The sequence below is a fragment of the Meles meles genome, chromosome 2 (assembly GCF_922984935.1).
Source record: "Meles meles chromosome 2, mMelMel3.1 paternal haplotype, whole genome shotgun sequence".
In the NCBI taxonomy this organism is placed as follows: Eukaryota; Metazoa; Chordata; class Mammalia; order Carnivora; family Mustelidae; genus Meles; species Meles meles.
Window position 1 is genome coordinate 174,453,482 of NC_060067.1, and position 13,202 is coordinate 174,466,683.

Genomic DNA, 13,202 nt, shown 5'->3' on the forward strand with positions numbered 1-13,202 from the left:
AATGTGTGTTGATTGTAGAAATATCTCAGTGAGTACAAGTCAGGAGAGAAGAATCATCAGGCATTAAGTACATGAGAGTGCTGGAAATGACAGATTACTGAATGCACTGCAGTGTAAGAAGTGTCCAATGTGCTTGGATATAATATAATGCAAAGGACTGATAAGGTATTGACATGTTTTGCATCTCTTTGAAATAATTGTTTCAAGAAATTTAATGCTGAGCTACTGTAAAATAGATTGCCTCTTACCTTGCAATCTAGTGTACAGCATTCCCCAGAACCACATTGTTTACCCTTTTTCATTAGACATTTTCTAGCGTCACAGCAGTCTTTATGTGTACAGTTCTGTAAACAAAGAGACAAATTCAAATGATATCTTCTCTCACACACGTTATGATAATTTGTCTTTTAAGAAACTTACCAATTTCATCTAAATTGCCAAATTCATTTACATAAAGTTGTTTTTAATATTCTTTAATTTAAACATACATAGGATGTATAGTAAATAATGTACCCTCTTTCATTCCCAATACTGGAAATTTCTTTTTTCTTTCATTTCTCCACCAGCACAGCAAGAAGTTTATCAAGTATATAATTATTTCCAAAGCTCTGGCTTTCATTTTCATTGATTTTCATTCTCTGATCTCTATCTCATTGATTTCTACCTATATCTTTATCATTATTTCCTTCTATTTACTTTATGTTTAACTTAGACTAATATTTTAGTTACCTTACGTAGCATTCTAAATAATTGATTAGACCTGTCTTCTTCACTAATATAAGCATTTATAGCTTTAAATTTTCCTTATAACACTGTTTTAACTGAATCTCATCGATTTTGATGTTATGTTTAAATTTGCATACTGTGAAAAATATATCCTAAAATTGTTTTTATAATTTTTCTTTGAGCTAAGGGCCATTTAGAGGTAGTAGTTTAATTTCCAAATATTTGGGGGCTTTTCAAGGTATTTTATTATTCTTGGTTTCTGATTGAATTTTCAACAAAAAATACATTTAGATTTATTTCATGCCTCAAATATTCTATCCTGATTAATATTTCAAGTTCTCTTGAAAGGAATTTTTATATTTAGGCTGTTAAACATGGTAGCCTATAAATATTATTATATTAAGGTGATTGGTGGTATTGTTCAGGTCTTCCATATCCTTAATGATTTTTGGTCTAGTTGTTCTATCAGTTACTGAGAGATGTGAAATAAATCTCAAATATGATAGTAGATTTGCAAGTTTCTCCCTTTAGTTCTGCCAGTGATTGCCTCATAAAATTTGAAGACTTGATGTGTGTATATATATGTAAATATATTTGTATAAATGTTTATATATTTATTATTGTTATATCCTCCTTATGTATTTATCCTTTTTTTCATTTTGAAGCATTATTATATCTTTATTTTATATATTAGTATAGTCACTATAGCTCCCTTGTATTTACTGTTTGCTTGTTATATCCTTTTCCATTCCATTATTTTTGTATGATACAGAGTATTGGCATTAAAATGTGATTTTAGAATGTGATTTAGCATGTGATTATTTCTCAGCTTTTATTTAGTCTGAAAACCTTGGCCTTTTGGTTAGAGTGTCTGGCCTCTTTATCTTTAATGTAATTAACATGTATTTCAATTTGTTATTTTGCTGTTTGTTTCTATTTATCTCATCTTGTTTTTGTTCCTCAATTCTTCCCTTCTTGTCTTATTTTTTGTTAATGAAATACATTTAGTATTTAGCCAATAAATCCTCTATTGCTTTTTGTAGTTATAACTGCATACTTTTTCAATATTTGCTTTAGGATTTATAATAAGTATCTTATTCTACTTAAAGTTAATACTGATTTTCTTCAGGTAAATTATAGAAACGATGCAACAACTTATTTTAATGTACCCTTCCGTATCTCATGCTATTGTTATTAGAGTATAGATGTAGATATACACATATATATACACAGAAGTGTGTATATGTGCATATGTATGTATATTTGTATTTATATGCCTATATAGATGCATCCATAAACACATACATACCCATACATATATGTGTGTATATAATATATACACATGTAAATATACATTTATATGTTCATATATGTGTTATGTATATATGAATGCATAGTGAATAAGTGTATGTATTTACATATCTGTGCATGTATACAATGTTGTTTATAAAATTAAGAGCAGAAAAGAAAAAGCATACATATATTTATATCCATCCACATATTTACCAATTCCTGTGTTCATCCTCTTATAGATCAGACTGATCACCTGGCCCTTCAGCCTAAAACATTTTAAGTTCTTAAGATTTTCTGTAGGGCAAGATTACTATGACATATTTTCTCTGCTTTTGCTTAACTGAGAATAACTTTATTTCCATTTTAAAGAATAATATCTTTGAATATAGATAGACTTGATTCTTGACTTTTTTTTTTTGAAAGAGAAAGGGGTGTTTTGGGGTTTTTTTTTGTTTTTGTTTTTTAGGATTTTATTTATTTGACAGAGAGGGAGAGACAGCCAGAGAGGGAACACAGCAGGGGGAATGGGGGAGGGAGAAGCAGGCCCCCCGCTGAGCACGGAACCAGATACGGGGCTCAATCCCAGGACCACTGGACCATGACCTGAGCCCCAGCTGAAGGCAGATGCTCAAGACTAGCCACCCAGGAGTCCTGGTTCTTGACTTTCTTTCCTTTAGCACTTTTAGTTTGTCATTTCAAAGTCTACTGACTTCCATTATTGGTTATAAGAAATCAGCTATATTTTGTATCATTGTATCATGTACCTCATGTACCTAATGTGTCTTTTTTTAGGCTGAAGTTAAGTTTTCTTTTTATCTTGGGACTTTGGGAGGTTTTATTGATTTGTATATAGAAGTGCGGGTTTTTGTGTGTCTATCTACTTATGATTATAATGCTGAGCATCTTGGGTCTGTAAGTAAATGTTTTCCTTTAAATCTGGAAAATAATCAGCATTATTCCTGCAGATTTTTTTTTCTGCCACCTACTCTCTCTTTTCTTTATCTTGAAATCCAATTACACCTACATTTGATACTTAATATTTCCTCTCAGATATCTAAGGTTTTGTTATTTTTCTTCAACTCTTTTTCTCTCTGTTCCATAGAGTATATATTATTATTGTTCCACTGATCAAGTTCATTGATTTTTCTGCTTTTGTTCAAGTTCATTGATTCTTCTGCTTCTGTTTTGTTTCATTTATTACTTTTCACTTATGGACTTTAAATTTATATTTTTTATGCTTAACATATATCTGTTGAGATTCTCTAGCTGCTCACTCACTAGGATAATTTTTCCTTAAATTATTTGAGCATGATTTCCTTTAATGCTCCTAATATATTCAAAATAACTACTGTGAAGTCTTTGTCTGCTAAATACAATATCTTGGATTTTTCAGAATCAGTTTTCCTTAACTGCTTATTTTCCTAAGTATGGTTCACATTTTCTGTAACAATTCTCTGTCTAGTAAATTTTTGGTCAGTAAGTTAAACATTACAGATACAATGATATAATGCCTGTATTCAGCTGTCTTTCTGGATGCCTTTTTTTTTTCCCTATAGGGAATTAAGTAACCTGGGTATAAACTGTAAGCTTTATCTCCCCTATAGTGTGCCATAGCTATTTCTGCTCAACTTATATGTCTTCAAACCTCTGAATTTTTAGCCTGATTACCTGGTGTAATGTGACATCCAGCCATGGATTTAGGTAGAGATAGCACTTAGATTTCAGAGTACAAACTATGTGTAATTTCTTTGTTTCTTAAGATTCCTCTTTAATTTCCAGTTGCAGTCCCAGTCTCAAACTCACAGGGCTCACCTGGTACAGCTGTGTCTTTCAAGGGTCTCACCCTAAATTTTTTGCCCTATGGGGTATGTCTAGGCCATGCATATTTTAGCAGTCAGCCAAATGTGTTAAAAATTTATCATCAGATTTTAGGTTTTACCACTTTCACAATTCTCTCCCTTTCATGGTTTCCCCCTTTAAATTTCCAGTGGTTCTCATCTCTGAAATCTGTTCTCTCTCACATTGAATCTATCTCACAATAGCTGTTTTCCACAGCTTTTTAATTCTGCCACAGCTGTGGAGTTAGAGGATCATTCTTATGCTAGAAAGATATAAACTCACAATCCTTATTAATTGCAGCTGCAATTTTTCAAGAGTAAACGCTCCTCTGGTTTCTTCTTTTAAATATTTTCCACTATATATAGATATAACATATATATTTTATATTATAAAATATGTTTATAATATATAAATATATACTTATTATATTTACATATTATACATGAATAATATATATAGTATGTAATATATTGTATATAATATATAAATTATTATAAACATACTATATCTATATATAAAATATATTTATATATAACATATTTATAATATAATATATAGTGTATTACATATCTTTGTGTATTATTTATTTTAATAATATATATTAATATATTTTTATGTTTCATATTTTATAATTGCTATCTCTTGAGAGTTTCCATGTGACTACTCTATTGTCAATAGCTCCTCTGTCATTTTTCATCTTTCTTTTGGTTTGATCTTAGTTCTACATTTTTGTATTTTCTACAGGTGATAGATTTTTTTAAAAACACTTTTAATTGGCATCACCTGTCAACAGAAAACATTTCACTTTATATAGCAAGCAACACATTTTGCTATTCCACTGGTAATAGTCTATTGCCTTTAGATTTTCCTGTTTTTGTTATTGCTTGTTGTTAAAGGCATATTTCTTTAGCTCCTTAGACCACCTTTGTGGTAAATAATTATGAGTTTGGAGTTGACACTCCAAATATATACACTAAAGAATGTCAGAAGGCAATCTCTGAAGTTAAACATTATCTAAAGGCTTTTGCTGTCCACTTCAAAAAAATAGCAAAATTAGGAAACTTAAAGGCTTCCATCTTCCCCAAAGTTCTTTTTCAAATTTATTTTTCTGAGAGACAAGTCTCACCTTTTTTAGCTATTATACAGATACATACACATACTTTTTATCTATAAACACATACATATAGGAAATTTTTAAAAACCGAAAAAATTTCTACTAACCTCTATAATGCCACAATCACACTCTTCACCATGTTCCAATTTTCCATTGCCACATACTTTCCTTTGTGCTTCTTTATAAACTGGCATTTCAGGAAGGATTTTCTGAAGACATTCAAAGCCAGATTGTGATGCTAAGTATTTAAAGTCATCCAAACTACAGGTGCTAAACTCCTTTACACCCCCAGACTGCCTAAAATATTTTAAAAATGGATATGACAAAATTATTGCTGTATATCTCTGCATTTCTGCTAATGTATGGGTTTTGAAAAGAGATTTTAAAAGAATTATTAAAAAATAAGCACATTTTTAAAAAAATATTCATTGCATTGCAAAACATACTAATGATTTACCATACTTTTTAAATTTTACCAAGAAAATTCTTGTAATAAAAAAATCTAAAATCTTTTTATAGCATCCTATCCTGTTTTAAACAAGACCTATTATTTATCTTATGAACTTCATTAAATCTTTAAACATAAGAACTGTGTTTATTTTATTTACTTTCCCAATGCCAGACGACTGAATATTAAGTTTTTTAAGCCTCAATATTTAACATATTTTGTATTTTTATATAATTAAATTCTTTTAATGACAATATAAACATGTTTATATTAATTTTAATAATACATTTTAGAGCTTTTGTTCAACATAATTGAACATTTGAAATAAAAACCTGTTTGACATTAAAGAAATACAAAGAATTATAAGAGAATATTATGAGCAATTATATGCCAAGAAATTAGGCAGTATGGAAGAAATGGATTCATTCCTAGAAATATATAAACTACCAAAACTGAAACAGTAAGAAATAGACAACCTAAACAGACCCACAACCAGCAAAGAAATAGAATCAGTAATCAAAGCTAAAATGAAATAATAAGAAAATACACTAGCTGATCTGGTCACTGTTTACAACATAATTATGGAGCATTCTCTTGGGCAAAATGTACGTAGTAAAAAGTAGACCAAGTGCCTGGTAGGGGCAAAAAGCACGAACATCAGGCAAAAAATATATGAAACACTGAAATGATGGGAAAAAACCAACATAATATACAAGGGAATAAAAGATACTACTCTGAAAAACAACCCGAGGGTTTTGAAGGGTCAGGGGTGGGAGGTTGGGGCAACCTGAGGGTTTTGAAGGGTCAGGGGTGGGAGGTTGGGGGAACAGGTGGTGGGTAATGGGGAGGGCACGTTTTGCATGGAGCACTGGGTGTTGTGCAAAAAGAATGAATACTGTTACGCTGAAAAAATAAATAAAATGAAAAAAAAATGCTATAAAAAAAAGATACTACTTTGGAAGAAAAGACGTTTATTAAAGAAAAAAACTATAGTTAGCATCATACTTTTCATGAAAAACTGAACCTTTTCCCCTTAAGACTGGGAACAAGACAGATATCCACTCTCACATCAATAAGGTTATTGAAATTATTCCAAATTCAATTACATACAAATAGGTGAAAAGGAAAAATAAAAGTGTTCTTCATGGATGACAAAATTTTGTTTACACGAGTTCTTAAGGAATCAACAAATAAAATTGGAAAATTCTAATAAGTTTAGCAAGTTTGTACCACACAAAGCCAATATACAAAAACAAATTATACTTTCATGAACTATTAATTATGCTTTCATGTATTTTTTAACCAATCCATTCTTTAATTTTTAAATTCTTTTTTTTTTTCCTAAGAGAAAACAGGGGAGGGGCAGAGGGAGAAGGAGAGAGAAAATTGTGTTTTTAATGATTTTTAAATTTTAAATTCAAGTTACTTACCATGTAGTGTGTTGTTTCAGGGATAGAATTTAGTAATTCTTCAGTTGCATATAACACCCAGTGCTCATTCCATCAAGTTCTCTCCTTAATTTCTATCACCCAGTTACCCCATCCTCCTACTCACTGCCCCTCAAGCAATCCTCAGTCTGTTCTCTATAGATAAGTCTCTTATGGTTTGCCTCTTTTTTATCTTATTTTAAATTTTTTTCTTTCCTTCCCCTATGTTCATCTGTTTTGCTTCTCAAATTCCATATATGAGTGAAATCATATATTTGTCTTTCACTGACTGATGTATTTTGCTTAGCCTAATACCCTCTAGTTCCACCCATGTACTTGCAAATGGCAAGATTTTATTCTTTTGATGGCTGAGTAATATTATACTATATATATATATCTATATAGACATATATAGATATATATATATTTCATATCCTCTTTATACATTCATCTATTGATGGACATCTGGACTCTTTCCATATTCTGGCTTATTTAGACATTGCTGCTATAAACATTGTGGTGCATGCATCCCTTCAAATCACTATTTTTATAGCCTTTTAATAAATACCTTGTAGTGCAGTTGCTGGGTAGTAGGGTAATTCTAGTTTTAATTTTTTTGAGAAACTTCCATACTGCCTTCCAGAGTGCCTGCACCAGTTTGCATTCCCACCAACACTGTAAGAAGGTTCCCCTTTCCCTGCATCCTCACTGACATCTGTTGTTTCCTGACATGTTAATTTTAGCCATTCTGACAGGTTTGAGTTGGTATCTTGTGGTTTTGATTTGTATTTCCCTGATTCTAAGTGAGGTGGAGCATTTTTTCAGGTCCGTTGGCCATTTGTATGTTTTCTTTGGAGAAATGCCTGTTCATATCTTCTGCCCATTTCTTAACTGGATATTTTGTTTCTGGGGATTTGTTTGATAAGTTCCTTATAGATTTTGGATACTAGCCCTTTATCTTATAAGACATTTGCAAATATCTTCCTCCATTTGGTAGGTTGTCTTAATTTTGCCAACTCTTTCCTTTGATGTGCAAAAGCACATCGTTGAAGTCCCCATTGTTCAATTTTGTTTTTGCTTCCCTTGCCTTTGGAGACATGTCTATCAAGAAGTTGCTGCAGCCGAGGTCAAAGCAGTTGTTGTATGTGTTCTCCTCTAGGATCTTAATCGATTCCTGTCTCACATTTAGGTCTTTCATCCATTTTGAGTCAATTTTTGTGTATAGTGTAAGAAAATGCTCCAGTTTCACTCTTCTGCATGTGGCTGTCCAATTTTGCCAACACAATTTTTTGAAGAGACTGTCTTCTTTCCATTGGATCTTTTTCCTGTTTTGTTGAAGAATAGTTGACCATAGAGTTGAGGGTCTATATCTGGGTTCTCTATTCTCTTCCATTGATCTATGTGTCTGTCTTGTGCCAGTGTCATACTGTCTTGATGATGACAGCTTTGTTATACAGTTTGAAGTCTGGAATTGTGATGCCTCCAGCTGTGTTTTTCTTTTTCAACATAACTGTGGCTATTCAGGGTCTTTTCTGGTTGTATACAAATTTTAGGATTGTTTGCTTTAGCTCTGTGAAAATGCTGGTTTTGTTTTGATAGAGATTGCAATGAGTGTGTAGATTGCTTTAGGTAGTATAAAATTTTAACAATATTTTTTTTCCAATCCATGAGCATGGGATGTTTTTCCATTTCTTTGTGTCTTCCTCAATTTCTTTCATAAGAGTTTTATAGTTTTCAGAGTACACATCCTTTATCTCTTTGGTTAGGTCCATTCCTAGGTATCTTATGGTTTTTGATATAATTATAAATGGGATCAATTCTTTGATTTCTTGTTCTTCTTCCTCATTCTTAGTATATTGAAATGCAAGTAATTTCTGTGCATTGATTTTATATCTTGCCACTTTGCTGAATTCCTGTATGAGTTCTAGTAATTTTTGATGGAGTCTTTCAGATTTTATAAGTTTCACTATGGTATGTCATGATATTGACCTGTTTTTGCTTACTTTGAGAGGAGTTCCCTGTGTCTCCTAGATTTGAATGCCTGTTTTCTTCACAAGATTAGGGAAGTTCTCAGCTATGATTTGTTCAAATAAACCTTCTGTCCTTTTTTTCCCCCTGCTCTTCTTTTGGTACTCCTATGATATGATATCATTTCATTTTATAGAATTTTTGAGTTTCCTAAGTCTAACTCCATGATCTAATAGTTTTCTCTACCCCCTCTTTTCAGCTTCATTATTTTCTATAATTTTATCTTCTATGTCACTGACTCACTCTTCTGCTTCATCCATCCTTGTGTTTATGGCCCCACTTGGGACTACATCTTGGTTAGCATTTTTAATTTTGGTCTTTCTAGATTTTACTTTTTTTATCTCTATAGTAAGGGATTCCTTAGTGTCTTCTATGTTGTTTACAAGCCCAGCTAGTAACCATATAACTGTTGTTTTAAATTATAGTTCAGACATCTTATATCTGTATTGATTAAATCTCTGACCATGAGTTCTACCTCATGCTCTTTCTTTTGGGGTGAATTCCACCATCTTATCATTTTGTCCAGAAAAGAAAAAAAAAGAGGAAAAAGAACAAACAATAACAACAGTAAAGTAAAACAAAAAAAGGGAGGGACAAGAAAAACAAAAACAAAAAAAGAAAAAAGAAAAAAATACTGAGTGTGTGTTTTGGTCTGCTTGTTAAACTATGTCCCAAAATTAAAAAAATGAAACAAAATGAAATGAAATTAAATGAAACAAAAAATTATATGCTTATGTAAATATAAATATTAACAAATAATAAAAGATCTTAAAAGGAATTGGAAAATACAATAAATGAAAATAACAATAAAGGAATAAAAGGAAAAAGAAAGCTACATCGTATTTCCCCTAGAGCTAAAGCTTGCAGCACTCTGTGTTTAATAACTTTGGTGCACGCTAATTGGTTGTGCTGGTCTTCTGGGGGAGAGGCCTGCTATGCTGATTCTCAGGGTGACTTGTTTCTGTGGGAATGTGTCCCCAGAGCACAAGGGGGCTGCAGGGCTAGGTGTATGTGGTCATAGCCTTCATTAGATGGTGCTATTTTGTTTTTTTTGTGTTTTTTTTTTTCCCTGAAGGCTTTCAGCACTGATGGTCAGGATAAAAATTGCTGTGCCCTGCTCTCTAGCTTCTAAGCTAAAATTCTGCACCCCATACTCTTCAGTGAACCCCCATAGAAGAGCAATAAGTCACCCTACTTGTGTCCTCTGTTTCCATCTGAACCTTATGCTCATGTTTCCCATGTCCAAGCCATTTTATCTCAAGCATCTGACCAAGTTTCAAAACTCCAAATTTCAGGACATTGCAAAGATGGCAGAGGAGTAGGGAACCCTATTTCAGTAAGTCCCCTGAACTGAGCTGGATATCTACCAGACTACTCGGAAGACCCATCTCACCCAAATCAACCTGAGATGTAAGAAGATATATCTGGATCTCTACAAACAGAATATCTCCAGCAGTTGATCTCAAGGTATGAAGCAGGGAGCCATGATTCTGTGGGCAGATATCTGAGTATAAATGGAAGGGGGAGGGAGCCTCCAGGTTCTTGTGCTGCGGGAGCACAAAACCCTCCCATGCCAGGGACCAGGCACAGACTCCTGAACCAATAGTGATGGGGAAAGCATTTAAAAGCAGCCCCCCAAACTGAAACCTGGAGCTGCAGGGGCATGCGTGTGAACTGGGGGTGGCTGACAGTTTTAAAAGCACAAAGGACAGAGATGTGCCTTGACCTGGAAGCGACAGCTGGGAGTGCTGCTGTGGGGCACACACCCCAGGATGCTGCAGTTTTTAGCAGCACAGACAGTAACAGAGACAGTGTAGCCTGGAAAGTTCACTGAAGAACAGACTGTGATCTCTCTGTTCTGAGGCAAAGGTCTGGACACGGTCACTTCTGCTCTGACTCTTGGAAGAGATGGGGAAAGCTGCCAGAGAACAAAAGCCCCCAAAACCGGTTTTCACAGATCCCATCCCTCACCACAGGGACAGGGCAATTCTGCCCAAACAGGGTTGCCCGAGTAATAATGTGGCAGGCCACTCCCCTAAAAGATAGGCTGGAAGAACAAGAGGCCAACAACCTTAAGGTCCCTATAAAACTCATCTTTGCATTTTGCTTGGGGTGTGGTCAACAATTTGGATTCTGTACATTCCCTCAACCACCCCTCAACAGAACAACTAAGAAGAAGAACCCCCAAAATAGGAAAGACTCAGAGACTGTGACCTCTGCCACAGAACTAATGGATATGGACATAACCAAGATGTTGGAAATAGATTTCATGGTAACAGTTATGCAGACAATTGCTAGAATGGAGAAAAACCATTAATGGCAACATATATTCTCTAAGGTGCAGAACTTAAAAATGCTATAAGTGAGGTCCAATCTAATCTAGATTCTCTAACACCTAGGGTAAATGAGACAGAAGAATGAATAGGTGATCTAGAAGAAAAACTGATAGAAAAGAAGGATCAGAAGGTGGCCTGGAACAAACAGCTTAGAACCCATGAAAACAGAATTAGAGAAATAAATGACACCATGAAACATTCCAATGTCAAAATTATTGGGATCCCTGAGAGGGTGGAGAGAGAGACGACTAGAAGATATATTTGACCAAATTGTAGCTGAGAATGTCTCTAATCAGGGGAATGAAACAAGCATTTGTGTCCTAGAGGCAGAGAGGACCCCTGCCCAAGAGCAAGGGGAACAGACCAATGCCCTAGCATGTAATAGTAAAACTTGCAAATCTTAGAACCAAGGAAACCATCTTAACGGCACTTAGGGGGAGGAGACTCCTTACGTACAGAGGGAGGAATACCAGAATAATGTCAGACCTATCCACAGAGACCTGGCAAGCCAAAAAAAGGGCTGGCAAAACATACTCAGTGTACTAAATGAGAAGAACATACAGCCAAGAATACTTTATCTGACAAAGCTGTCATTCAGAATGGATGAAGAGATACAGAACTTCCAGGACAGGCAAAAACTGAAATATGTGACCACTAAGCTGGCCCTACAAGAAATATTAAGGGGGGTTCTATAAAAGGAGAAAGACCCCAAGAGTGATATAGAACAGAAATTTATAGAGGCAATCTATAGAAACAAGGACTTCCCAGGCAACATGATGACAATAAATCATATCTTTCAATAATCACTCTCAACGTGAATGGCCTAAATGCTCCCATAAAATGGCACGGGGTTGCAGATTAGATAAAAAGACAGGACCCATCCATATGCTGAATCCAAGAGACTCGTTCTGAACCTAAATATACATCCAGACTGAAAATGAAGGAATGGAGAACCATCCTTCATGGAAAGAAATCCTTCCTTCATGGACCTCAAAAGAAAGCTGGGGTAGCAATTCTCATATCAGACAAATTAGATTTTAAGCTAAAGACTGAAGTTAGAGATACAGAAGGACAATATATCATTCTTTTTTAATTTTTTTATTAAGATATAATGTATTATTTGCCCCAGGGGTACAGGTCTGTCTGAAATGTGTAAATCGCCAGGTTTACACATTTCACAGCACTCACCATAGCACATGCCTTCCCCAATGTCCATAACCCAATGACCCTCTCCCTAGCCCCCCTCCCCCTGGCAATGCTCAGTTCGTTTTGTGATATTAAGGGTCTCTTATGGTTTGTCTCCCTCCCGATCCTATCTTGTTTCATTTATTCTTTCCTATCCCCCAAGGTAGGTTGTCTCTCAACTTCCTCATATCAGGGAGATCATATGATAATTGTCTTTCTCTGACGTATTTCGTTAAGCATAATACCCTCTAGTTGCATCCACGTCATCGCAAATGGCAAGATATCATTTCTTTCGATGGCTGCAGTGTGTGTGTGTGTGTATATATATATATATATATATCACATCTTCTTTATCCATTCATCTGTCGATGGACATCTAGGTTCTTTCCATAGTTTGGTTATGTGGACATTGCTGCTATAAACATTCGGGTGCACGTGCCCCTTCAGATCACAACATTTGTATCTTTATGATAAATACCCCATAGTGCAATTGCTGGGTCATAGGGTAACTCTATTTTCAACTTTTTGAGAAACCTCCATGCTCTTTTCCAGAGTGGTTGCACCAGCTTGCATTCCCACCAACAGTGTAGGACGGTTCCCCTTTCTCCACATCCTCGCCAGCATCTGTCATTTCCTGCCTTGTTAATTTTAGCCATTCTGACTGGTGTGAGGTGGTATCTCATTGTGGTTTTGATTTGTATTTCCCTGATTCCGAGTGATGTGGAGCATTTTTTCATGTGTCTGTTGGCCATCTGGATGTCTTCTTTGCAGAAATGTCTGTTCATGTCCTCTGCCCATTTCTTGAT

General features: G+C 34.5%; 1 protein-coding gene across 1 annotated transcript in view; it reads right to left on the reverse strand.

Annotated features, from left to right (window-relative positions):
• LOC123936948 (disintegrin and metalloproteinase domain-containing protein 5-like) overlaps positions 1-13,202 on the reverse strand; it is a 160,432-nt gene that overhangs the window by 55,909 nt on the left and 91,321 nt on the right. The window contains exons 12-13 of the mRNA XM_045997443.1: positions 5,080-5,269; positions 249-344 (exon numbers count right to left, since the gene is read on the reverse strand). Coding sequence (XP_045853399.1) covers positions 249-344; positions 5,080-5,269 — 286 coding nt within the window. The remainder of the gene's footprint in view (positions 1-248; positions 345-5,079; positions 5,270-13,202) is intronic.